Source organism: Rhinatrema bivittatum, chromosome 3 (genome assembly GCF_901001135.1).
Source record: "Rhinatrema bivittatum chromosome 3, aRhiBiv1.1, whole genome shotgun sequence".
NCBI lineage: Eukaryota > Metazoa > Chordata > Amphibia > Gymnophiona > Rhinatrematidae > Rhinatrema > Rhinatrema bivittatum.
The window spans coordinates 541,838,146-541,865,751 of record NC_042617.1 but is presented as its reverse complement, the minus strand read 5'-3'; the positions used below and the strand labels follow the sequence as shown (position 1 = coordinate 541,865,751).

Sequence of the window (27,606 nt, the reverse complement as noted above, 5' to 3'; positions counted from 1 at the left end):
TAGGGCACTGTGTGCAGGAAGATCACAACACCCCTGGTGCCAGGGTTAGGGCACTGTGTGCAGGAAGATCACAACACTCCTGGTATTAATAGGGATAGGGCACTGTGTGCAGGAAGATCACAATACCCCTGGTATCAGGGTTAGGGCACAAGTTCTAGTCACATTGACTGATCACATTACTTGTTTTGTCAAGCTACCAACTGTTTCCATTTCCCATCCCCCATATACTGTCAGTGGAAAGCTTGGTAACATGAATAAATAAGAGGGCAGCCAATAGGAATACATATTCATTCCTAAACTGACCTTAACTGACCTGAAAAGTGTCAAATTGTATCATTTTCAGTTAGTGCGCACTAACTCCCAGTTAGTGCGCACTAACTCGAAAAAACGATTTTTAACGATTTTTTAACTAAAAAATCGTGCCTAACACGATTTTCTTGCCCTGCCACACGATTTCTATCGTTAAGACGATATGGAAAACGATTCACATCTCTAGCAACTAGTAACTCAGGTGAGGTTTTGGTGGTGGCCTATGTTTTGGGGGGCAGTTTTACATGCACAGTCAGAGGGACAAACAGCACGTCAGTAAAGATTTTATATGATTTGGAGTAATGAAAGGTGCAAAAAGATGAGATTTGTACAATGTACTCTCGACCTAGCTTGATGCACTCTCTAACTAGAGAGTACAATGTACAAATTATATATGCTAAATATGCATTACATATATATAATGTCATATTGACGCTCTCTCTCTCATGCAATAAAAACATTTTCCCCACTAACGTCGGTAGAACACTAAAAAAAAAGGTGTAGTTATTTCTGAGTTAGTGTGCGTTACTCTTCCACATTCCATGCTAGCAGACCCTCATTTCCTTAGCTCCTCCCACTTGCATCCTAAATGCAAAATCTGAATCCTAACATGCATTGAGATATTTATCACGCACTTGAGCTAGTAAGACTGGGGAATTAATTTTTATTGTGTGCATGAATTTGAGCCCAGACTGGACTGCAGCAAGAGCTGAAATGAAAGGTTTCCCAGTGAGAACTATGGCCAGGCAAGGCTCCAGCTTTTGGGAAAACATTCATGTTGCTTGGATTATGAGGGGCTTCAAGTGAACAATGGTAAAGGACACAATTTTAATAAATTTGTAGAACTGTGGTGTGTTTTGAATAAACTGGCAGGAGTCTAGGACAGGACATTTGCAATGTGATCAACTGCAAAAGTATGTGCATACGTTTTTGACTTGCATCAAACAAGATGAGTTCCTAATACAGGGTAATGGGTATCCGCATACACTGTGTTTGATCATAAAGTTGTTATGCAGCTAAACTTAGCTACATATACTTATGAGCTTCAAACCATTGGTATAACCTAGGATCACTAGAGGCACGCCAGAAAACAAATGCTTTTCTGGAAACATGTAGCAATGTTGATGTATAAGGTTTACAAGCACGCCTCCAAAATGCCCTTTCCCATTGGAATGCCTCTTTTCTATGAAGTCAAACATATGCACAATCTAAAATTATTTACATGCTTTCAGGTAACTAAAAATCCACTGAATATGACTGACTGCATTTTTATGCATAGAAAATGTGCCAACGCCTTGGAATATTTACCTCTTTATGCCTTCCGTTTGTCTGATCTTTGTATCTGGCCCCTAGTCCTGATAAACCTCCTCTCTATCCTTTTATCTAATTTAGTTACCCTTCTTTGTACCATTTCTGGCTTCTTGCATTATGTAGGAAAACAATTAGTGGTGTGACTTTATTATAGCCACATTGAAAATATTTCTGTACAGGAAAGCAGATTTTAATCATCAGCCTTCTCTAAAAGTTGCCAATAGGCAAAAAGACAAAGCACAAAGTGTTTCATCAACCTAGAAATAATTAAAAGCACTGTAGCAAATGCAGACGCTCCGAATCCCATGCTTTTAAATTAAGCCTTAAGGATGTCAAACATGTATTATTACAGATCATACCTGCTTTTGTCTTTGTTTTGACTGTAAAATAAAGAGAACATAATATATAGGGTAGAGATTTAAAAAGATTGCTGTTACCCATGTCTATTCATTTTCAGTTTTTCATCCTCCATTTAAGAGTACACATTTTCTCTACTGGCAGTACATAGTATTTTTCAAGCTCTCATATGAATGCTTCATTCAGTAGACCAGTAGTGACCAACCACAGGTCGCGAACTGTAGATGAAAATAAGGCAATTTCTCTGCTTTTTCATTAAATTGTGTGAGGTAAATATCCAACGGGTCAGTGAATGGGAATGTTCCCCGGGCAACTTCACTGCAGTAACTTTAGCTGGAAATTCAGTGCACTTGTCCAGATGAGTCTACCATTGAATATACCCCAGCTAAAGATACCCACATAAAGTTAAGCAGATAACTTTAGGAAAAGTATTTTTCTGATCAGACATAGCCAATTAAATTTATCCAGATAGAACTGAGTGTCAGTGCTCATTTTATTTCATTTAATATTTATATACCGCAAATACCAAACTTAAAAAGCAGATCAAGGCAGTTTACAGCAGATATTTCACCATTAAAAACATTAAAAACCCCATCTCCTATCCTCCCTCTTATAACTCTCCCGTATCCCTAAACAAATATTACTGACATACCTCTGCCTCAAGCCATCTTCATACTACCTCTTGAAATCTACTGCACTCCTCCTTTCCCAACCAGCACCTAGAAACTGCTTATGCTTACTTCCTAAAGAGCCATGTTTTACCTTTTTCCTAAATAACAAATAATCTTCCTCCAACCTATTCTCCCTCAGTGCTGAATTCCTGAGTTCTGCCCCTAGCATGGAAAACATTATCTTGCGACTTTTCAACTTACATCCTTTTTTCCAGTTTGAAATTTGCAGAAGATTATCATTCTCAGACCTGAGCTTTTGAGATGGTACATGAGGTTTCAACATTTGTTGAAAAAATATCCTGCCCCTTTTCCCCTTACTGTCTTAAAAACCAGCAGCATCACTTTAAATTTCAACCGCACTCTCACTGGCAGCCATTGTAACTGATATAACAAAGGAGCTGCACTTATTAGGAATAGGCAGGGGAAAAAAAAAGTTTGTTTTCGTTTTTTGTTTCATTTTTGGGAGTTTTTTTCTCATGAATTTCAGTTTGTGGATTGCTTGATTTGTTTCATTCATGTGAAAAAAAACCCCCGAATCAAGCAATTAAAAAAAACCCCCAAAAAACCTTCCAAAACGTCCAAAACACAAAAACAAACCCTCCCTCCCACCACCCAGGAAAACGTCCAAAACACAAAACAAACCCTCCCTCCCACCATCCAGGAAAAATGCTGGGCCAGGACCCCCCCCCCCCCCCCCCAGCCCTCACTTACCTGGTCCGGTGGGGATCCGCCAGCTCGGAACACGCTGAAGCCTCAGACTTGCATAGGCTGAGGCTGCCTATGTAAGGCCGAAGTTTAGGCCTAGTCCTAGGCCTGAAGTCTTGGTCTTGGGTGGGCCAAGGCCACAGTAGATCATCATGGCCTCATCGTATGCAAGGCCAAGGCTTTAGCCTAGTCCTAGGCCTGTCAACTTGGCCTCAGCTGGAGAATGAAACCAGGTCCAATGCCACAGGTGTCATTTTGATGTATGGCAATTGTACACAATTGGTTTTTTTTTTCTTTTTGGGGTCTCGGCCAAGGCCCGGGATTTGGGCCTTTGCTGAGACCCCGGCATGGCACTCGGGCCTAGGCCTTGGTCCTTGCTTTGAGCCTTGGCCTATGCCCATGCGTGACACTGGTGCCTCGGCCTAAGGCTAAAGCTGGGCCCTTGCCTAATGCATAGGCTGTGACCCCTGCTTTGGGACTCAGCCTATTCCATAGGTGAGGCCCGGGTTTCTGCCCTAGATCTAGTCCTGATGCATTTGTTTAAAACAAAACAAACAAATAAGTTATGCTTCATTTGGGGGCCCAAATAAAACAAATTAGCCCTATTATAACATTTTTCACTTTCATTTTAAATGAATGTACATCCCTAGCACTTATCCTCCTTGAGCAACCAAAAATAAGATGTGCTGCCATATTCTGCACCACTTGCACGTGACAGATAGACCTATCAGGTAGACCCACTATCAGTGCATTACAATAATCTGATATAGTTGTAAACTAAGCCTGAAAAACCTTACGAATGGTGGGTCTGCTCAATAGAGCCCATAAGTTGCATAATTCGGAGAGCATAAAAAACGTTCCCCATCTCACTCCTGCAATATGTGCCTCCAGATTGAAATCAGAATTTAACAAGATTCCTAAGTCCCTAACTCTCTCCACTGTTTCAATTTTATTCTTATCAAATTTGACCATTACTGGGTCACAAGGGGCTTCTCTCTCTTTAACTAATAGCACCTCAGATTTAGATGCATTCAACAATAACCCATTATTTAATAACCAATCTGAAATTTTCTGCAAAACTTTATTAACCTTCTGTACTACCAAAAATTTATCCTTCCCCAAAGGGACCATCAGTTGGATGTCATCTGCATACAAAAATCTTTTAAATCCCAAAGTATGAATCAAAATCCCCAATGGCCTTAAAAACAAATTAAACAACAGGGGAGACAAAGCTGATCCCTGTGGTACTCCACATTTCACTGCAAAAACCTCAGCAAGATTATCACGTACCATGTCAGCTGAAGCCCTATCACTCAAAAATGATGAAAGCCATTGAATCACCTTCCCACTTATTCCCACCTGCTAACAACGATTCATTAAAATACTATGGTCTACTAAATCAAATGTACTAGACAGTAGGGATGTGAATCTTGTGATCGATCGTCTTAACGATCGATTTTGGCTGAGGGGGGGAGGGAATCTGATCGTCTTAGTTTTTTAGGTTAAAAAATTGTTTTATCGGGGGAGGGGGGAGGGCGGGAAACCGGCACACCAAAACAACCCTAAAACCCACCCTTACCCTTTAAAAGAAATCCCCCACCCTCCCAAACCCCCCAAAATGTTTAAATTACCTGGGGTCCAGTGGGGGGGTCCCGGCGCGATCTCCCGCTCTCTGGCCACGGCTGCGTTAAGAGAAATGGCGCCGGTGGCCCTTTGCCCTTATCATATGACAGGGCAAAGGTAGCGCCGGCGCCATTTTGGTTCCTATGATCCGACGTCATGAGTGCAGGAGATCGCTCCCGGACCCCCGCTGAACCCCTAGGGACTTTTGGCCAGCTTGGGGGGGCCTCCTGACCCCAACAAGACTTGCCAAAAGTCCAGCGGGGGTCCGGGAGTGACCTTCTGCACTCGGGCCGTATTGCCAATATTCAAAATGGCGCCGGTGCTACCTTTGCCCTCACTATGTCGACATAGTGAGGGCAAATCGCCGGCAGCCCTGCTCCGTCCTCCAGTCCCGGGGGCTGGTCTGGAGGCCTCGACCATGCCCCCGGTCCGGCGTTTCGGGAACGCCCCCGGACACGCCCCCTCCCGCCCCTTTTCGAAAGCCCCGGGACTTACGCACGTCCCGGGGCTTTACGCGCGCCGGCGGCCTTTGCAAAATAGGCGCGCCGGCCTTTTAAAATCCGCCCCATACCGCTTTTCATCAAGCCATAGCACTTCAAAAGGATTGTGGTGTGGGCTTTTAAAGGGGAAAGCAGATACTGAGACTTCTTTTCACCTTTTATCTCATTCACCTGCACTCCCTTCCATCTGTTAGGATTTAAATTTAAACTTTTTTGATAAATGTATGCTGATGGGTAACATGGTAGCTGGTTCCTATTTTGAAGCATTTTCTATCTTTTTTCACTCTGTAGTTGCACAGGCAGCAGGATGTGATAATATAATTAATTATCTAAAATGACTTCCTTTTCATGGGCCCCTGCTAGCTCAAATGGCTACCAGCATCTAGTGGCCCCATTTGAGAGGATAGCCAAGGAATTGGGAATTCCTTTAGCCGTGGAGAAACTGGATGGCCCTTGCACAGTGCTCATATTTTTAGCGATCAACTAGGAGCCTCATTCACTAAGCGGTGGTATTTTTCCCTGAGTGAAAAATATCGTGGGAGTAACAAAGCTGCAATAAATGACCCTGCAGCTTTGTGAATTGCATGGTGTTTTTCTCGCTGAGAAAAATACTGCAGCAGTGAAAGCTCCCTACACATATTAAAATGAGATTATTAGCATGCTATTTCAGGCTAATGAGCTCATTAATACCCTAAATTATGCAAATCAAATACCACGGCTTGCTGAAAAATTTGCATGTTACATTATTTGAGTTGAAATTAGCTACAACTAAAAAATTATAGCTAAATTCTTTTGGGTGCATTGGGACATTAATGCATACCTCCATGCATCCCCTAGGTGTCTGCTTAGATGCCCCTGTCCTAATCCCCTGCTACCCTTGCAGGCTGCCCGTTGTAGTAACAATTTTGCAGAATGACACAAGCTCTGCTCCCACCCCAAGTATGCCTCTTCACCCCCTCCCTGGACCCCTACTTAGTGATTGAAAATTGCTCTGGTGGTCCAGTGGACTATCCCACCCCCACTTCCCAGATCCCTTCTGTAACCATACAAATCTGCCTGGTGGTGTAGTGGACTCTTGACACCCACCTTCTGGATGACTCCCTTATTCATCAAATTGACATTGGTGGTGCTGTGAGGGTACAGTAAGCCCCTTAGGCTCTGGGTGTGCGAGGGGCCATTTTCCAAACTGGTGCCACTTGGCCTTTACCCTTATCATGTTCCAGGCCCCCACTGCACCACCAATGACAATTTTGTGAATAAGAGGGGGTTTCGTGAGGTGGGTCAAAGGGGTCCACTAAACAACCAGGGAGCTTTTCATGGGCAAAGAGAGTCTGGGAGTAGAGGTGGGAGTGGCATGGTCCACTGGACCAGCAGGGAAATTGTTATTTAAAAGGAGGGGTCCAGGAGGTAGACTAGGGTGGGTGAGAGGATCCCAGCCTCTGGAAGGCTGGATTTTTGTGTTAAGGGACAGAGTTGGGGAGTGGGGAGGGGCTTATGTCATTCTGCAAAAAATGTTAAATGGCCTAACATGGCTTAGTGAATGAACCCCTAGATTTGGAAAATATGTTGTCCCATTTACCTACTAAGGTAGAAAATTTAGTTCAAATATTTGATTTGGCTCGTTTGGCTCATAAATATACTTTGCATCAGATTCAATTCTAACTACATCAATTCAATTTTGCTTGTAGGGGATTCCAATAGGAAAGGTTTTATAAGATGTCCAGAATGGGGTAATGGGTATTCCAGAGCCTAATGACTCCACAGGTTGCTGACTGAAGTGAGCTGCTGCATTCAGTTACCTCATCATATCTAGTCGGGTGGCCGAGTTCAGCAGCAGTTATGATTGGGCTAGTAGCCTTAGAAGGGATATGGTTTTGGCTAGTAGCTGTATCTATGTTCAAAGTAAAGTTATGTTTGATCAGGGTCAAAGCTGGAGAGGAAGGTTGTGACCATATTGATGCTCTCTGTATTTCAGTCATTTCTAACCTTTTGACTGTTTGTTATGTTTGTAATATTTATCATTAAAGCTGTGGCCCTAATAAACCAGCTATATTTTGTATGGTTAATTATTTTGGATTGGGAGACTGAGCCAAAAAGGGTGTGAGTGTCTATGTTATGAGTACCTAGACATAATTTAATCAAGAAGCAAGGTGAGATTTTCAATTTTAATACCTGATTCGCTAATGGGTAGATTTTAAAAGCCCTACACGCGTAAATCTGGGGGTGTATGCACGTGGCCGGGCCTTGCGCGCACCGGGTGAATTTTCAAAGAGGCCTGGCCACGTGCGTAAACCTTCGTACGTGCACAACTGTCGAGCCTCTTCAAAGGGGCGAGCCGGGGGGCGGGGTCTGGGCAGGGAGGGGTGGGGGGCAGGCCAGGTCAGTGCCATTGATCGCTGTCCTGAAAACTCATGTGCTGGTAGCCGGCTGGCACACGCAACTTACTTCAGCTCGGGAGCTGAAGTAAGTGATGAAACAAAAATAAAAAAGATAGCTAGGGTTTAGGGGATGGGGAGGAGAGGAGAGGAGAAGAGAGGGAAAGAGAGAAGAAGGTTAGGTAGGGGGGTAGGGAAGTTCCCTCAGAATCTGCTCCTTAATTGGAGCAGATTGGGAGGAAACTGGGGAAAGCCCGAATGCGTCGCCACGTGGAAATTGCAAAAGTCCCCCCCCTCGCGCGCACCACCCGCACATACATGCACGGATTACAAAATCCGGCATGCATGTGTGCGCGGCCCACAGATTTTATAACATGCATGTGCATTTATAAAACCGGCACACATATTATAAAATCTACCCCTAAGGGTTTCTCCCGTAGACACAAAATGGGATAAAAGTCGTAATGAATCTGGCCCTTCATTTTTTGTCCTGTAACGTCAAATTACCTGGACAAAGCCTTTGAATATCGACCTCTCTCAATCATGAACAAATATGGTTGGTATAAAAAGAGGCTCACACATGATTTTTACACATTTATTTTTACAGCAATTTATCTTTAGCCTACATTTTAACCTGTTAATAGGAATCAAAGCTATTATGCAGAGCCTAATGGTGAAGGGGAGACATTATGTTAGTTTCCATCCTGCTAAAGCAGAAACTCAGAGCATGAAGTATGATAACATGCACTTTGTTTGATAAACTCCCATCCAGTGACAGCTAAATTAAAATGATTTCCTTTCACATTGGTCAGTGATTATTTATCTTGCACAATAGAAGCAAATTGTGGCCATCGGCAACCTTGGCTAAATTTGGACTATATCGACTATACATTTGGACTATATAGACAGCTATATATGTGGGTGCCAAGCCATTAAATGATCTAGCTTCCCCCGTCATTTGCAATAAACCAGGTTGAATTCATTGATAAAAGTTTCATGTAACATGAAGACAGGAAATACATTGTTTACCTGGCTTGACTTGCAGAGTTGATTTTCCAGGTTTGACAACTTCTTTTTCTGTAACAATAAGACAAGTCATACAAGATTAAAAATCATTAGACATACATTTATGTAATTATTTTGGGGTAGATTTTATAAATTTACACGCACGCGTACTTTTGTTTATGCACCAGGTGCGAAGAAAAGTACGCAGAATTTTATAAGATACGCGCGTAGCCACGCACATCTTATAAAATCCGGGGTCGGCACGTGCAAGGGGGTGCACATTTGTGCAACCTGAGCGCGCCGAGCCCGGCGCGCACTGCCTGTTCCCTCCAAGGCCGCTCCGAAATCAGAGGGAACTTTCCTTCCACCTCCCCTCACCTTCCCCTCCCTTCCCCTACCTAACCGATCCCCCCGGCCCTATCTAAACCCCCCCCTACCTTTGTTGGCAGATTTACGCCTGCCAAAAGCAGGCGTAAATCTGCGCGCACCAGCGGGCTGCTGGCGCGTCATCACACAACCCGGGGGTTGGTCCGGAGGCCTCGACCATGCCCCCGGGCCGGCGTCACGCTCCCCGACTCGCCTCCTGCCCCGCCCTGAAATTCGTGCCGCCCACCCGACAAGCCCCCGACACGCCCCCTATGCAAAGCCCCGGGACTTACGCGCATCCCGGGGCTTGCGCGCGCCGCCGAGCCTATGCAAAATAGGCTCGGCGTGTGCAGGGGGGGGTTTGGGGTAGGTTTTCGGGGGGTATGTGCGTATCTTACGCGCGTACCCCTTTGAAAATCTACCCCAATGTGATTATATAGCACATTTCCTTTTATGAGATTTATTTATTTATTATTATATACCGACATTTGATCTGACATATCACATCGGTTTACAGAAAATAAATGGTGCTAGTAAAATGATTGCCTCCCAATTATTTCTTACAGTATAACTTCGAATCAACATTAACTGAAATTAACATAAAAGTAACATCATTTGTTACTATAAACATTATCAAAGAGTATCAATGGAGTGCATTCATAGACTTTCTATAAGAAGACAATATATTCTTTTCAGTAACAGTGGTTGACAGGCGTCATGACATTGATGCAAAGGCTTTTTGAAAGAGCCATGTCTTTAGATTTTTGGCATTTTAAAGTTCCTTAAGATAGCTTATCATATCCCATATGTTTCCAGGGAATATTTTTCAATGAATATGGATATGTCCTACAGCATACAGTAAAAAACCCATAGGGGTAGATTTTCTAAAAGTGCGCCCGCGCGTACTTTTGTTCGCGCACCAGGCGCAAACAAAAGTACACCGGATTTTATAAGATAGGCGGGTAGCCGCGCGCATCTTATAAAATCTGGGGTCGGTGCGCGCAAGGGGGTGCACATTTGTGCAACTTGTGTGCGCCGAGCCCTGCACGCGCTGCCCGTTCCCTCCGAGGCTGCTCCGAAATCGGAGCGTCCGCGGAGGGAACTTTCCTTCGGCCTCCTCCCACCTTCCCCTCCTTTGGCCTCCTCCCACCTTCCCCTCCCTTCCCCTAACTAACCCCCCCCCCCAGCCCTATCTACACCCCCCCCCCCGCCATCACCCGACCCGGGGGCTGTTCCGGAGTCCTCGGCCGCGCCCCCAGGCTGACACCACGCCCCCTATACACCCCCTGACACGCCCCCTAGCAAAGCCCTGGGACTTACGAGCGTCCCGGGGCTTGCGCACGCCACTGAGCCTATGCAAAATAGGCTCGGCGCACACAGGGGGTTTTAAAAGGGTTACGCGCATAACTTATGTGCATAACCCTTTTAAAATCTACCCCATAGTGTGTTCACCCTCTCTCTTCTCACCATTAACCTATTTCAATCTTTCACATCCTACTTTTCTTAAAATCATCCCACAAACTTGTCACTCGGCATTTCTGAACAGGAAATTAAGGACTGCAGTTTGATTGCTAACAATTCACAATTAACATAATACAGAGCATTGCATACCTTATCTACTCTTGTGCAAGTCTTAACTTGAGGCCAGAATCCATCATAATGTACTCTACTAATAGTTCAATAAACTTGGGGGTACAGATTCAGTCTCTGTCAGATAAACATACCCATCTAAATTTGGCCATCCATTGCTCCTACCATGTGACAGGGGCTGACCAATGGCATCGGTAGCCCCTGTGACATAGTAAGGTCAAAGGCTATCGGCGCCATTTTGAATACTGGCAGCCGAGGGCGTGAGTGTAGGAGATGGCTCCCGGACCCCACGCTAGACCACCAGGGAGTTTTGGTGTCTTGGGGGGGGGGGGTCAGGAGGGTGGGGGGTTGTAGTTAATTCAATTTTAGCCGGGAAAGAATAAGAATGAATGCATTAATGTATCGGGGGTCCCCCCTTGCCGAATGCAACGTATCTGCACCCTGACGAATACGAATGCAACGTATGGCGTCCCTCTGCAAATCCCTAATAGAAACACGTAATATACCATTTTAATCAACATTTAAAGTGACAAATAATTAGTAGCTGGTGTGCCCACCCTTGGCTTGCAAAACAGCTTTAAAACGAGTGGGGTAACAGCTGTTTTTCTGCCTGTTTCTAGAATTTTCAATAATTTTTTGGCTATCTTGAGACAATTTTTACGGTCAACCATTACCAAATTCCGAAAAGCACTTGTCAGCAATTTTGCCCCATGTCCTCTGAACCCAGTTTTCACTTCATCCTAATTTTTCGGCAATCCACTTTTTTGAAATAAAAGTTGCTCCAGCATCAAGCGCCTCACAAAATGCAATGCATTTAATACAGAAATCTGACACTGTTTTTCGCTATGGTGCATTCCGGCCATAAATAATAAATTTAAGTAATGTGTAAAGTATTGTTAAATTCCAAACTGAATGACCTACAAAATGGTACCAAAATTATATTAGCGGGATAATCCAGTGGGGGGTGGAGGGGTGGGTGAGGCAAAGACTGTACAACACCTGGTACATTTACCCATTTTTCTATCCCTTTTCTCTTCTCTAAGAACACAACCACACATGTACTCTTCTAGATGGATGTGCTTTAATATATAAGCAACATAACAGTACATAAGAAAGCAAATCACTATTATTTTTCATCTGGAGTTGTGTGTGTTGTGAAAAGAAGAGGTTTGAGGTATATATAGTGTGTTCATAAACTTTTGTCAAGAAGAAATGACTGTAGATAGTAGGGCTAAGACAAAATGTGTATGAATCCTGCTTCTTAATATAGCAGAATGCCAGCACTATATATGTTTTTTTACTATCATTACAGTTCTAGTGATATATGGCCCCATGGATTTGCACTATATATATGAGTAAATTAGAAATATATATGTAGAAAAAGGATGATTATGGATATTGAAAGTGAGTGGCGTGAAACTCTGAGTTTGAATATTTGTGACTGCATGAGCATGATGCAGAGGGAATAAAGCTGTGAAAAGAAAAATAAAAGTAGACTTAGAGATGGCATGCATGATATACAGCAGGGGAGGTCAAACTTTCACATGTCGAGAGCAACAGAACCAAAATTCACAGAGGCAGAGAGTGGCCATGCCATTCATGAGTAAGAGAGAGAAATATGATCCCCCCCACGCGCCACTGAAAAAAAAGGCCAACACTCTCACTCAGACACAAAGGGCCGGATTTTAATACCTACACGCGGGCGTACATTTCTGCACACAACCCGGCGCGCAAAAATGTACGTCCAATGTTATAACATGCGCGCACAGCTGTGCACCTGTTATAAAATCCAGGGTCGGCGCGCGCAAGGGGGTGCACAATAGTGCACCTTAAGTGCGCCGAGCCCTTGGGTAGCCCAGCTGGCTTTTCCCATTCCTTCCGAGGCCACTCCGAAATCAGAGCGGCCTCGGAGGGAACTTTCCTTCCGCGCCCCCCCCACCTTCACCTCCCTTCCCCTACCTAACCCGCCCCCCAGCCTTACCTAAAACCCTCCATACCTTTATTTTATAAGTTGCGCCTGCCTCTGGCTACACCCCCGCCCCTGACCGCCCACGTCCTGCCCCTTTTTTCAAGCCCCGGGCATACACGTGTCCCGGAGCTTTACGTGCGCTTCTGGGTCTTTTGAAAATAGGCCCGGCGCACGTAATCCCCCTACGTGCGTAAATCCTCCTGGATTGGTGCGCCTAGGGCTTTTAAAATCTGCCCCAAAGACACACATTTTCACTCTTTCAGACACAAAGACACAAATATACACACTCACGCTCCCTCAAACACAAAGACACACACACTCTCAGACACAAAAAAATCACACACTCTCTCAGACACAAAGACACACACTCACTCTCTCTGATAAAAGGCACACACACAGTTTCAGGCACAATGGCACACTCATACACTTTCTCTCTCTTTCTCAGAAACAAGACACACACACTCTCTCAGACATAAATATGCACACACTCACACACACAAAATCTCTCTATCTCTTTATCAGACACCAAGATAAACACGCACATACACACACTCTCTCTGACACAAGAATACACATACACACACATGCACACACATTCTGATACCAAGAAATACACATTTTGCCTTTCTGCTGCTGCTCATGTGCACTCTCAGGGACAGACTCTCCCCCCCACCCGGCGCTCCAGTACTGCTCCATTTTGTAAAGTTTTTGCTTGCTGCCATCCCTTCCAGAGCCTGCAGCTGCCTCAGTGCCTCCTCCCTTTCCTATTCTCATCCTTTCTTGGCACCTTCACTCTCCAGGAGGCTCACTGGCTAATGCATAAAGCTCACAAAACACCCCTGTGCTAGGGTAACCTTTATGGAGTGGCAGTTAATATCCTTAACAGAAGACTTGGGAGTAATCTGCATAGAATGGCAGTTATTACCCTTAACACAAAGCATGGAGGTGGCCTGCACAGAGCAGCAGTTACTATTACCTTAAAATTAAAATAATAATAATAAAAAAAGATAAATTGCTGGGCAGACTGGATGGACCATTTTAGTCTTTCCTTGATGTCATTCCACTATGTTACTATGCTATGTTACTATTCAAATGGATTTCCATGGCTTAAGCCCTTTATGAAAACCCGGCACAAGAGAGCACATTCATTCTTACCTTTCTTGTGAAGCAGAATAGCTTTTTCATGCTTTGCTGTTTTTGGCTCTGAGAAAACAATTTAGAACATATTTGATACACTAGTCCACATCACAGTATTATATTTATTAAGATCATGCAAGCAAATTGTTTGTGTTCATTCGTTTTAACTTTCTGCATGCGTACCAATGGCAGAACGGTTCCGAGCGTTACTCTTGTAGTGGGGTTTTACATTTTTTTGAGAAGACAGCTTTACATGAATGGCACAGACTTATAACTCATTTTGGTCACACATTTAAAGTGTGCATGTTTTATTCCTGTAGTCTTGTTTGCTGGCAAAGATTATTATACAATTTCTAGTCTGTTATTATTATATTAAGCCACACAAGAATATCCTGTACAATCTTGCAGTCCATGAAGCAGAGCACATTTGTCAGGACATAAATAATATTTAAAAACTGACCTAGCTCTGTCATGTATTCATTTTCAGGGCAATAAGCACAGACAAGTGAAACAAAAGCCAATTATTTAGGCCTTACGGTGGCTGATGATCAATAAACTTGTCTTTATGTTCTGTTTTACATTTGCCTAATGACGAGAGCTGCTTAAATAAACCAAATGTTTCCTTCACTCATAGTCTGCAAATACCACATACATTTGAAAATATAATTAACATCATAAGATAAATGGACTGAGTTTGATTCTTTAGACAAGAACATTGATCCACTAGCAATGTCTTATCTTGCTGAATCTAACTGTTCAGAATATGCCTTTTCTTTTTGTAAAATATAATAAAGAGCCAAAAATAAAGAAGAATTTCTAATTCAAACATGTTTAGTGTATGTAATAATTCATTCAATTAATGGTTTATCTAGACTTTAGTTGTCAGTGCATTCACTCTGCTGCTTCTTATTACCTCTCCTCTCATTTCCCCATACAACCTTCTTCCCAAACTTTGCATATCAAGTACCAGATCTCATCTTCAAGTCAGTGTTTCCCAATCCTCTCTTGGAGGCACAACTAACCAGTCAGGTTTTCAGGATATTCATGGTGAATATGCATGAGATAGATTTACATACATTAGACACCCAACATATGCACATTAGGGATGTGCAGAGCAAAATTTTATGTTCATATTTTTTATGTCCGAAAGGGGGTCCCACTTGCGGCCAATATGGACATAAAAAAAATCCAATGAGTTGGGTATATGTACATATGTGCAAAAAAAAAATTTAAACCCCCTCACCCTCCTTAATCCCCCCCCCAGACTTACCACAACTCCCTGGTGATCGAGCGAGGAGTGAGGACGTCATTTCTGCAATCCTTGGCGAGAAGCATGTGACGTCGGCGGCACGTCGAGTGACGCGGCGTCACGTGATTCCCGGCTCGTTCGCGCCGGACGGCTCGTTCGGCCCAAAAAGAACTTTTGGCCAGCTTGGGGGGGCCTCCTGACCCCCCCAAGCTGGCCAAAAGTTCTTTTTGGGCCGAACGAGCCGTCCGGCGCGAACGAGCCGGGAATCACGTGACGCCGCGTCACTCGACGTGCCGCCGACGTCACATGCTTCTCGCCAAGGATTGCAGAAATGACGTCCTCACTCCTCGCTCCATCACCATGGAGTTGTGGTAAGTCGGGGGGGGGGGGGGATTAAGGAGGGTGAGGGGGTTTATATTTTTATTTTGGCTCAACAATCGCGATTTCCCACATATCGAACATATCTATGTTCGATATGTGGGAAATCCGATCGTTTATGTCGAATCAATTTTTTAAGTAAAAAAAAAAAATGAGTTGCGTTTCACTAATGCGGTCAATCCGAATGCACACCCCTAATGCACATCTATCTCATGCATATTCATCATGGCAATTTGGGAAACCCAACTGGATAGGGGTGCCTCCAGTGGAGGGCTGAGAAACACTGTCTCAATTCAAGGCCTTTTATTTGTTTTTCATTGAGTCTGCTGTGTTAACTAGATTGTAAGCTTCAAGAAGTAGGGATCGTCCAGTGCTGTATATACCTGGTACATGCTATACAAATGATTCATTTTATTTTATTTATAAATTCTTGTATTTCACAATCTTCCATAAGTTAATGTTCAGTGTGGATTATAGGCACACATACTACAATAAAAGAGCACAAGCACACATAGAACTGTATATAACAGTTTCTTAAAACAAAAGATTAAAATAAATTATCTGTCCATAAGCCTGTTTAAATAAGTAAGTTTTCACAGTTTCCTGAAATGCAGATGGTCTGGTTCCTCTCTCAAAACACATGGCAGATTATTCCACAATTTGGACCAATATATGAAAAAGCTGTAGACCATGTTTTCTGTAAGGGATAATCCTGCAATGAGGGAATGGCCTCTTGACTAAAGAATGCACAAGGGGGTATATAGAGATCAGAAGATTAAAACATAATTACGATAATAACAGCAATAATCAAAGCTACAGGCCCTTTCCCATCACGGATTACTGTTTACATGTTACCTGGTGCTAAAAGAGGATTTATTTGGCTGTTTCTGGCAAAATTCACAAAGACACAGTAAAGAGAATTTGCCTTTGTAACCATCAGCTTTGCTCTCAGAGGTTTAGTCATTACATAAGAACATAAGAACATGCCATACTGGGTCAGACCAAGGGTCCATCAAGCCCAGCATCCTGTTTCCAACAGTGGCCAATCCAGGCCACAAAAACCTGGCAATTACCCAAAAACCCATTAAACCCAGACAAATGATTTTGCTTTGCCTCATGCAGAAAAACATATTGCTGAATTCAGTATAAGTTTTGGCTCTAATTTATAGCTTGAAAAGCCTCTTTTTTTTTTTTTCCTCCTCAGACAGCTTTTTCATTTGAACCGTTATGTGTGACATGTACGTACTGATGATAATGAAGATTTATCACAAAATAATGTATTTTTCCTGCTATACTTTAGGCCAGGGGTCGGGAACCCATGGCTCGCGAGCCAGATATGGCTCTTTTGAGGGCTGCATCTGGCTCGCAGACAAGTGTCGCCATACTTCGCGGTTCCCCGCTGACCCAGCTGCTCCCCGGTCCTCCGCCGCCCGGGCTTAAAATGCTGTCAGCCCGGGCGGAACGCGGCAGGACAGCTGGAGTCAGCGGCACCGGCGTACTCTCTTCTCTCCCCCCCCCCCCCCCCCGCGGCCCGGAAGAGGAAGTGGAGAGCATCGGGTGCCTGCGCGGGAAGAAGAGACCACACTAGCGTGGTCTCTTCTTCCGCGCAGGCACCCGATGCTCACCACTTCCTCTTCCGGGCCGCGGGGGGGAGGAGAAGAGAGCACGCCGACTGGAGTCATCCGGGTGCCTGCGCGGGAGTCATCGGGTGTCAGCCGGGTGCCAGCGCTGGAGTCATCGGGTGCCTGCGCGGGTCTTCCCGCGCAGGCACCCGATGCTCTCCACTTCCTCTTCCGGGCCGCGGGAAGAAGAGAGCACGCCGGTGCTCTCTTCTTCCCGCGGCCCGGAAGAGGAAGTGGAGAGCATCGGGTGCCTGCGCGGGAAGACCCGCGCAGGCACGCTAGTGTCCGACGGGAAGAAGACTGCAGCGCGGCTCGGAGGAAAATGAAAATCTTCAACCGCGGCCGATGGGACTCCGCCTTCGCCTCCGCGAGGGCTGAAAATGAAGGTTAGCGTTGGGAGGTGGCTGCTGCTGCCGCGAGTTCCCGGGGGGGGGGGGGGGGGAAGGGGGAGAGAGAGAGTGAATGAATGAGCGAGCAAGCATGTGTGTTTGAGATCCTGTGTGTGTGAGAGATTGCATGTATGTGAATGATTGAGAGCCTGTATATGTGAAAGAGAGTATGTCTGTGATTGAGATCCTGCCTGTGAGAGAGAGAGCATGAATGTAAGTTTACCATTGGGAACCTGTATGTGTAAGTTTGTAATTGAAAACCTGTTTGTTTGAAAGAGTATGTGTGTATGATTGAGATCCTTTGTGTGTGAGAGAGATCATGTGTATGTATGATTAAGAGCCTGTGTGTATAAGTAAGAGAGAGATCATGTGTGTCTGTGTCTGATTGACAGCTGGTTTAGGTGATGGAGCATGTGAGTATGTGATTGAGAGCCTGTGTTTAAATGAGAGAGAGAGACCATGTGTGTCTGTGTGATTGAGAGCTGATTTAGGTGAGGGAGCATGTGAGTATGTGATTGAGAGCCTGTGTGTAAATGAGAGAAAGAGAGGACATGTTTGTAAGCATGTGAATGAGAGTCTGTGTGTGAGAGAAAAAGACAGCATGTATTTATGTGATTGAAAGCCTGTGTGTGTGTAAGCGTGAAAAGATAGACAGCATGTGTGTAAATGTGTAATTAAGAGCCTATATAAGTGAGAGAGAAAAAACATTTGTATATGTGAGTGACTGAGAGCATGTGTGTATAGGTGTGTCATTGAGAGCCAGTGTGAGAGAGAGCGCTGGTATGTGACTGAGAGAGGAGAAAGTTCCAAGCAAACCACCCCACCTCCTGCTAATTCAGAACAATCTCAGGACACCTGGATATCAAACGTTCCCAGGTATGCAGAGCAAAAAAAATTTTGTATCCTTATTATTTTTCATTACTGGATCTTTGTGTCTGCTATTTTGAAATATTTTGTTGGTATCTGGAAATGTTTTATATGAGTTTTTAATTATTGGATATTCCACTCATCAGCTGTTTCGAAATATGTTCTTTTTGTTAGTACAGTTTTACTGCTGATGATTTTATATTTCTTGATTTGTTTTATAATGATGTGTGATGTTTCTTTTTTCCTTTGTTACACTGCATACAGAGACTCTGGCTTGTTGCAGTTTCCAATTCAGTTTTTGTCTGCATGCTTCTTGTTATGCGTTTTGGTCTCTTTATTCTATGTTAGGTGAGGGACAGCACGTGATTCAGGTGAGGTTTTCTGCTGGCGTGTAGTTTCTGTGTAGGACTCTATAGCAGCCTGACTTGGTCCGTTTTCCTAATAGGAGATGTATTGGTGTCTTAAGGCCTGGTGTAATATTTTCAGAGACTTATTGTACTTTAAAAGTGTGATCTTACATAAAATGCACACATTTACTTGTATTTAGTTTTAAACATATTGTATGGCTCTCATGGAATTACATTTTAAAATATGTGGCGTTTATGGCTCTCTCAGCCAAAAAGGTTCCTGACCCCTGCTTTAGGCTGTGATATGATTGGAAAGCAAAATTGTTTGGAAATAATGGTAATGAGATTGATTCACTCCCAGGGGTAATAGCTGTTTCTTGTGTTTTTTGAAATGCCCAGAAAGTTATTCAGAAGAGTCAGAAACAGATATTTGCAGTGCATGGGGAGGGGGGGAAGAATCTGCCTATAATCCCCATTATTGTTCCATTATTGGGCTCTGCTCCAGCTGTGGCACCACGCACAATGGACTATTCAGCCGCCTAGATATGCAGCTTTTATTTACCTCCCCACATATTTAATCTAAACCAGGCAGAAGAATGTCTCTATTTTGCCTGCATAGTTCCCATTATTTTCTGTTGAAGGAACATTTTTATTTTTATTTTCTTTCCTCCCATAGAAAATCAGGACTGCTGACCAACTGGCTCCCAATTTTCAGGACATGATAATCCAGTCCTGGTCTTACCCCATTGACTACCTGAACTTAGTTCTGGTATTCTTGTTGGTTTCTCCAAGAAAACATAGCAACATAGTGAATGACAGCAGATAGAGACCAAAATGGCCCATCTAGTCTGCCCAACTGAGATATCTGCACTTTCAGTAGATGAGCATAAGCATTCCCTCCTCATGCAACTCAACACCAACTCCTGCAGCTCACGTCTTTTAATGGACCTCTCAGCTCTTTACTTACCATTCCATATCCTCCCCAGCACGCCCCAAATATGTCAGTGATGGCCCTCACCACCTCAGTTAGATCATTTCAGGCCTTGCCATCTTCACCTCTGTTTCATACAAGATCAACATTTAAACTAACACCCTGTTCCCCTTCCATGTTAAAATCTGGGCTTCCCAGGGGGCCGGGATCATCAACATGCCATAACATTTTTACAATTTGGGGGAACTGGGGCCACCTCGACTGGTGGTCCCGGGTTTAGACAAGGCTCCGCACATTAACCTTCCCACGTAGCTGTGAGATTTTTGGGGGGGAGGGGGGGCAGCAGTCCTTTAAGGCAATAGTGTTCCCTTGAGGTTGGGACTGCCATCTCGTTAAAAGGCTGCTAGACGCGCTCTTTTGCCCTGCAGTATTTGGCCTTGACACAAAAGAATGCATCATAGAGCCATGACGTTTTTGGTGAGGGGCCCCACTATCTCAGTGACACCCCCCTGTGATAGTGGGACTCCTCCCACAATAAAACTTTGTGGTTAATGAAACTAGGCCTCAGATTGTAAGCCCTCTGGGGATAGGGAAATGCCTATAGTACCTGAACCTATCTACTTTGAAATGCTGAAAAGCAAATTATAAATAAATAAAACAATCTACATGTGATGACACCAGAGCATGAGATAACATTACAATATCAGACCTAAGTCTTCAAATCATTTGAGGAAATAAAACACCATAATTAAATTAGAAACTTGCTTAGACATGAAGAGTGCATTATCTAGGTTCATGCCTAGTAATTTAATCACCATTACCAAAGGAATTATAATGGTGTCTCTCATCTGAGGAATCAGTCTAAAATTATTTGTGTATCTCCCGAACCAAACTGCTTTAGAATTTTGAGAATTAACTTTTAATCCATGGTCGACCAGTCAAGTGGCTATTTTATCCAAACAAAGATGAAATTTAGCCATATCTGGTAGCAAATCTGAGTTAAAAGCTGCTAAAACCTAGATGACATCAGCATATAAATAACAAATAAAGCCCTCCTCTTAGATAAAACTGGGTAGTGAGGACAAAAGCAAATTAAACAGCAGTGGGGACAGAATCAAACCCTGGGAGATTTCAGTTACCCCACTATTGATTGAGTAAATGTCTCATCAGGATATGCTAGGGGGGTAAAGTTTCTAGATGCTATGAATCAAGGTTAATTTTGCCTTTGGCTGAATTTAATCCAGCCCTCCAGCAGCAACAACGGAAGCAACTTGACCTGGCCCACAGCAGCAATTACAGAAGGAGCTTAATCTGGCCTGCAGTGGTGGTGGTAGACGTGCATTAGACTGCTATTGCTAGCTCAAATACGTGAAGTTGGAAATCCAAGTAGCAGCATGTCAGAGCAGCACGGGCAAAGCCACCACTGATCGGCCACGTTATGCATTGAAGTTGTGTAGGTGGAGCCACTTGGGAAAGAAAACCATCAGGAATTTTCAGCTACTGTGGAAGAGGGTGCAGGCAACATGGAGAAAGTTAATAGTACCAGACTGTGGGTTCTGCAGAGCTGCCAGGGTAAGCTAGGAAAGGATGGTGCCTCCTGGAGCAGCCAACGACACTGCTATCTCTTCAGAATTGCAGGGAAATGGATATTATCATCATTCCCTAAGGATGCAGACTTTGGAGGCACAGAGTGTGGAATTCTCATTATTATAACCCAGATACCAAATCTGAGTGTCTCTCTTTCTGGATTAGAGTCTCCAGAGGTGGTTGTTTGCTCATTCCACAAATCTTGCATGTTGTAAAAGAGGGGAGTGAGAAGAAGGGAAAAAGCAGAAAGGGTAGAGGAAAGGGATGAGAAAGGGATAGGAATTAAAAAGATAGCAAAAGCACATAGGGATGTGAGAGTGCACCACACATATACAAAGACACCCATCCCACCATCTATCCACCTTCCACTGTCCCTGTGCCCTATTTCTTTGGGCAGATATTGAGGAAGGGGAGAAAGGGGGCAAGACTGCTGGGGGTGTGGCCAGGTTGTCAACTTTGGAGACATCTATAAATACTACTATAGACAATAGGGATGTGAATCGTTTTAGGACGATTAAAATTATCGTCCGATAATTTTAATATCGTCTTAAACCGTTATGGAACACAATACAATAGAGATTCTAACGATTTATCGTTATAAATCGTTAGAATCGTGAGCCGGCACACTAAAACCCCCTAAAACCCACCCCCGACCCTTTAAATTAAATCCCCCACCCTCCCGAACCCCCCCCAAATGACTTAAATAACCTGCGGGTCCAGCGGCGGTCCGGAACGGCAGCGGTCCGGAACGGGCTCCTGCTCCTGAATCTTGTTGTCTTCAGCCGGCGCCATTTTCCAAAATGGCGCCGAAAAATGGCGGCGGCCATAGACGAACACGATTGGACGGCAGGAGGTCCTTCCGGACCCCCGCTGGACTTTTGGCAAGTCTCGTGGGGGTCAGGAGGCCCCCCACAAGCTGGCCAAAAGTTCCTGGAGGTCCAGCGGGGGTCAGGGAGCGATTTCCCGCCGCGAATCGTTTTCGTACGGAAAATGGCGCCGGCAGGAGATCGACTGCAGGAGGTTGTTCAGCGAGGCGCCGGAACCCTCGCTGAACGACCTCCTGCAGTCGATCTCCTGCCGGCGCCATTTTCCGTACGAAAACGATTCGCGGCGGGAAATCGCTCCCTGACCCCCGCTGGACCTCCAGGAACTTTTGGCCAGCTTGTGGGGGGCCTCCTGACCCCCACGAGACTTGCCAAAAGTCCAGCGGGGGTCCGGAAGGACCTCCTGCCGTCCAATCGTGTTCGTCTATGGCCGCCGCCATTTTTCGGCGCCATTTTGGAAAATGGCGCCGGCTGAAGACAACAAGATTCAGGAGCAGGAGCCCGTTCCGGACCGCTGCCGTTCCGGACCGCCGCTAGACCCGCAGGTTATTTAAGTCATTTGGGGGGGGGTTCGGGAGGGTGGGGGATTTAATTTAAAGGGTCGGGGGTGGGTTTTAGGGGGTTTTAATGTGCCGGTTTTGCGATTTTTCGATTTTTCACGATTTTTCACGATATTTTACCCCCCCAAACGGCAACAATACGATTCCCTCCCCCTCCCAGCCGAAATCGATCGTTAAGACGATAGAGGACACGATTCACATCCCTAATAGACAATCTATCTGCCAAATCCCTATACCCCTGGGAACCCTTCCCCTTGCTCCCCCCTTCCCTAGTATTTCAAATCACTGAAAGAGCGAGACATGGTTCCCTCTCTCTAACCTCTCAGCAAAACCTCTGAGGGGCTCTCTCCCTCCCTTCCCCCATCTCCCCTGGTTCTGAAAACTCTGAGGAAAAACACCCTCCCCCTCCATAATTTTGAAATGTCTCTTGTAGTTTGCAGACCCCTGCTATAAATGACTGCTTCATGGAGCAGCTTGCTCTGTAACTAACAACAGGGGAGAGTATTCTAGATCAGGGTTCCCTCAAACTTGAAACAAATGGGTAAAATGTAACAAATTAGACCATATTCATTTCATTCATGGACCCCTGATACAAATGGAGGCTGCCCACAAATTTAATCAAAAGCTTCAATTTTGTTTGTTTATGTTTCCCATTCAATTCTATGACACATTGAAAAGTGTTGTAGTGAGAAAGCTTCATTGAGACGGTTAACAACAGCAATCAACCATTGCTTGTGTGAGGTAGAAGTTGGGCTGGAGCTGAGGCAGAAGACTCAGGTGAAACATCTATCAAGGTGAAGCATTTTATAACTATCCTATAGCTGGCATCTGGATCTAATGTTGCTGACATTCTTCCACTGCAAGATCTGAGCATGTGCAAAAAATCTGGCAATTTAATTTTTATGCAGTTCGATCACAAGTCTATATGCTCAAACATTTCCATGTATAATAAAGTCTCATATCCCTGTTTTAACAAACCTTTATTATTTTCACAACCAGTGTTTGTCTTCTTAAAATGATTAATATAATAAGTGCATGCACATAGATAGCCATTAAAATATTAATATTCGAAGCTTAAAGGTTTTTTTTATTATAATTTCAATGACTGAATATATTTTCTATCCTTGAAAACTGAGAAAAGTTCTTCAATACCTGGTTTAGTTGTATTTTCTTGTCTTTTAATTTCAGATTCTGAAAAAAAATTATGCAAGATTATAATTAGCCAATATATATTTTAATAACACAAAACCCTTGTAGAGTCATCAAAGAATAAATATTTACTCTTTAGGGAACTTTTTATAATGTCATAATTGAAAACTTCTTCTTCCTGCCAGACCAATAACCTGTGGGATTCTCCCTCCCACCAGCAGATGGGGCAGAGTGTGAAAGCTTCCTCTCTGATGTCACTACCATAAAGTCTGGCACAGCAAAGAGGAAGTCAGTAGTCTCTGCCTCCAGCAGATGGGATGGATCATAGATGTCACTGGTCCAGCAGAGTAAGAAGGCTCCTAGGGCAATGGCCTATCCTAAGGTCACTTTCCCTAGGAGCCTGGGTCAGGGTGGGGACCCCGTGGGATGACTGCCTCCATAGGTCTGATCTTCCCTCCCCAGGGAACCCAATTGTTTTGGTCTCCTTTTTTCCTTATGAAGTTGCCTAACTTTGAGTTAAACATTTTTTTAAAAAGGTGGAGAAGCAGCCCGGCCCGAACCATTGTGGCCTGCCCTAGGTATGGACAAGGGGAAAAGATGCACCAAGAACAGGGCCCTGCATGCCCCTAGCATCACTGGCTCCTTCTGCCACAATTTTGATGGTGAAAAGCATTCCTCGGTGGAGGAAGTGGATAGGAATGAGCCAATTGAACAGTGCACGCCAGGAAGTGCATCCTTTCCTCCTCCTCTGGAACAAACTTCAGGCCAGTCAAGGCATTCCTCCACAGCTTCAGAGGATGGGGCAGCCCCAGGCAAGCAGTATCAGTGACTAGAGACCCCGTGGGAGGAGGAGTCTGAGTTTTCATTGGACTTTATCTTGGCTATGCACCAAGCCTATCTCCAGATGAAAGATAAGTAGAATAAGGCTCCTTCTTCAGGGAAAAGCCCAAGCCACTTTCAGGCTGGGAAGAGATTGGAGTCCCAAGATGGAACCCCAGGGGAGATTCGAGGAGGAGGAAAGCTCTTCCCAGGAAGGAAGTTTAGGTGAGGAAGAACTGGAGGCTAGGGACTCAGCTGTGCATTTGTTTAGGGCAGATGAGTTGGAGTCCCTAATCACAAAAGTCTCGCAGGTCCTAAGTCTGAAAGAGGAAATGCCCAAAGCTAGAATGAAGTGAAATCCCATTCTGACAGGGATTAGGAAACCTTGCAGAGCATTTTGTATCCATTCAGCAATCCAGGATATGCTGTCAGTGGAGTGGGAGATCCCAGAGTCTAGGCTTAGAAGCCTTATAACTATGCAGAAGATGTATTAATAGAACAGCAGGATGCGGTTAGGCTTCTAGATCTGCCTAGAGTAGATGCAGTGATCTCAGCAATAGCAAAGAAAATGATTATACCAGTTGAAAGTGGAGCAGCCCTGAAAGACCCTCAGGAAAGGAAAGTGGAAACATTATTAAAGAAAGGTTTTGAGTTTTCATCCCTGGCTCTCCAGGCAGCTCTTTGTGGAGATTATGTAGCCAGGGCCCTTCTAATCTGGTCTCAACAAGATATCCAGGGTCCCAAAGATGCAGAACCCTCAGAGGACAGGGCTTGGCCAGCCCTAGTGAAATCGGCAGCAGCCTTTGAGGCAGATACTATATATGATCTTATAAGAGTTTCGGCGAAGGTAGCAGCAACAGAGACCATGGCTAGGCGGCCTCTATGGCTAAAGAATTGGGTGGCAGATTCAGCGTCCAAGACCAAGTTAGGAAATCTACCCTTTAAGGGAAGGCTTCTGTTTGGAGAAGACCTAGAAAAGATGGTCAAGGACTGGGGAGGATCAAGGCCACAAAGGTTACCGGAAGAAAAGGCCAGAGGCTTTGCAAGGGGAGGCAGCTGGAGATAGAGGCCCAGGGAGTAAAGACAGAGGGGTGGTAGAGGCCATACCTGTCACCCAGTCAGGATCCCAGGCAGATCTCAGCCCTTTCTGGGGAATAGAATGTCTCCTAAAGAAGGGAATCTCCGAGCCCTGCTTAGTGACAAAACCGCACAATAACAAGGAGCAGGCCCACTCCATGATTCCCCAGGTAGAGGGCAGGTTACAGATCTTTTATCAGGAGTGGACCAAAATAACAAAGGACCAATGAGTCCTGGACATAAAAAGCAAAGGAAATCACCAAGAATTAAGATTCCCCTTGGAAGATTTCTTTGTTTCCTCCCCATCCAAGGCAAGCAGGGGAGACACGGTCATGCAGACATTAGACATGTTAGTTCAGCTGTAAGCCATTATCCTGGTACCGCCCAGTCAGGAAAGCACGGGGATATACTCCATGTATTTCCTGGTACCAAAGAGGGAAGAAAGGAAGCTATCGGCCAGTGCTGGACCTAAAGTGATTAAACAGGGCCTTGGTAGTTCCCCATTTCTGCATGGAATCACTGGCTACAACCTTAGATCTAGGGAGCCTTAGATCTGTCAGAAGTATATTTTCACGTTCCCATCAGGAGAGATTTCCAGCGTCACTTACACTTCAAGATAACCACAGTCAGCATTACCAGTTCAGGGCACTCTCTTTTTGGACTGACCACAGCACCAAGGTTCTTTACAAAGGTGATGATAATAGTGGCGGCCTTCTTAAGGAAGGACGCGGGTCAAAGTGCAACCTTACCTGGACAACTGGCTAATAAGAGCAGAGTCCCTGCAGGAAGGCCGACATACCACAGAGAGAACAGCTCATATCCTGGAGAAATTGGTGTACTTTTCCTTTAAATTATGTAGGCTGATTATTACTGTGACTTACAAAATGAAAATATTATCAGATATGGGGGTCATTTACGAGGGTGTGGTAATTTCCCCAGAGGAGTAGCCTCGTGGTTAGAGCAGCGGGCTATAAACCGGGGAAGCCAGGGTTCAAATCCCTCTGCAGATCCTTGTGCCTTTGGGCAAGTCATTTCTTCCTCCATTGTCTCAGGGACAAAACTTAGATTGTGAGCCCTCTGGGGACAGGGAAATACCTACAGTGTCTGAATGTAATATGCTTTGAAGTGGCTAAAAGGTGTAATATAAATCTAATAAAATGAAAAAATAAATACAAATGAAATAAAGGAGGAAAATACTGTGGGAGTTACCAAGCCGCAGTACTGAGTACCACACTTTAGTAGCCCCCACATTATTTTCTGCAAGGTAAAATTTAGTGGATTAGAATGCAAAAAAAACCCAAAACATCATCATGGCAGGCTTAAGCCCAGGGTTGCAAACTGTAAAGAGCCTTAACGGTCCCCAAACCCACCCCAAATATTGCCCAAACATCCGGGTGGGGGGAGGGGGGTGTCTCTCGTCACCCTATGAAGCAGCTGAAATTACTAAAAGAAAGCTTTAAACAAAAGTAAGGCTTAGGGTGCAGGTCTCACTGTACCTAAACCTCTCTCATCTTTTGTTTAAAACCCGCTGGAGCTCGCCTTGCCCACTCCCCAGCCCTCTCGGTTCTTACTAAAACCTGCCTGATGGCCCAGTGAGGGCCCAGAACTCCCCCCTAAGGCTCCACATCTGGCACAACCATTTTACAAAATGGCAGCAGATGCTCAAATTCCTACCATTAAATGACTGTCCTGGGAGCATCCTGACGCTACTAGTGAAAGTTAACTATAACTCCAGTATTGTAGTTTCCGGAAGGCTGCATTATTTTATTTACATAAAATTGCCTAGCAATGACGTGGAAAGCATCTCATTACCATACTTGCATTATGGGGGCAAAAATAACATGCAGTATTTAAAATACTGTGTGTTGCCACTGCATTAAAGCATTTTC

The 27,606-nt window shown here is 44.5% G+C and overlaps 1 protein-coding gene across 1 annotated transcript in view; it reads right to left on the bottom strand.

The window, feature by feature from the left end:
• LOC115088647 (neurofilament heavy polypeptide-like) overlaps positions 1-27,606 on the bottom strand; it is a 611,587-nt gene that overhangs the window by 150,697 nt on the left and 433,284 nt on the right. The window contains exons 37-40 of the mRNA XM_029596909.1: positions 23,825-23,863; positions 13,937-13,984; positions 8,881-8,928; positions 1,980-2,000 (exon numbers count right to left, since the gene is read on the bottom strand). Of these exons, the coding sequence (XP_029452769.1) occupies positions 1,980-2,000; positions 8,881-8,928; positions 13,937-13,984; positions 23,825-23,863 (156 nt within the window). The remainder of the gene's footprint in view (positions 1-1,979; positions 2,001-8,880; positions 8,929-13,936; positions 13,985-23,824; positions 23,864-27,606) is intronic.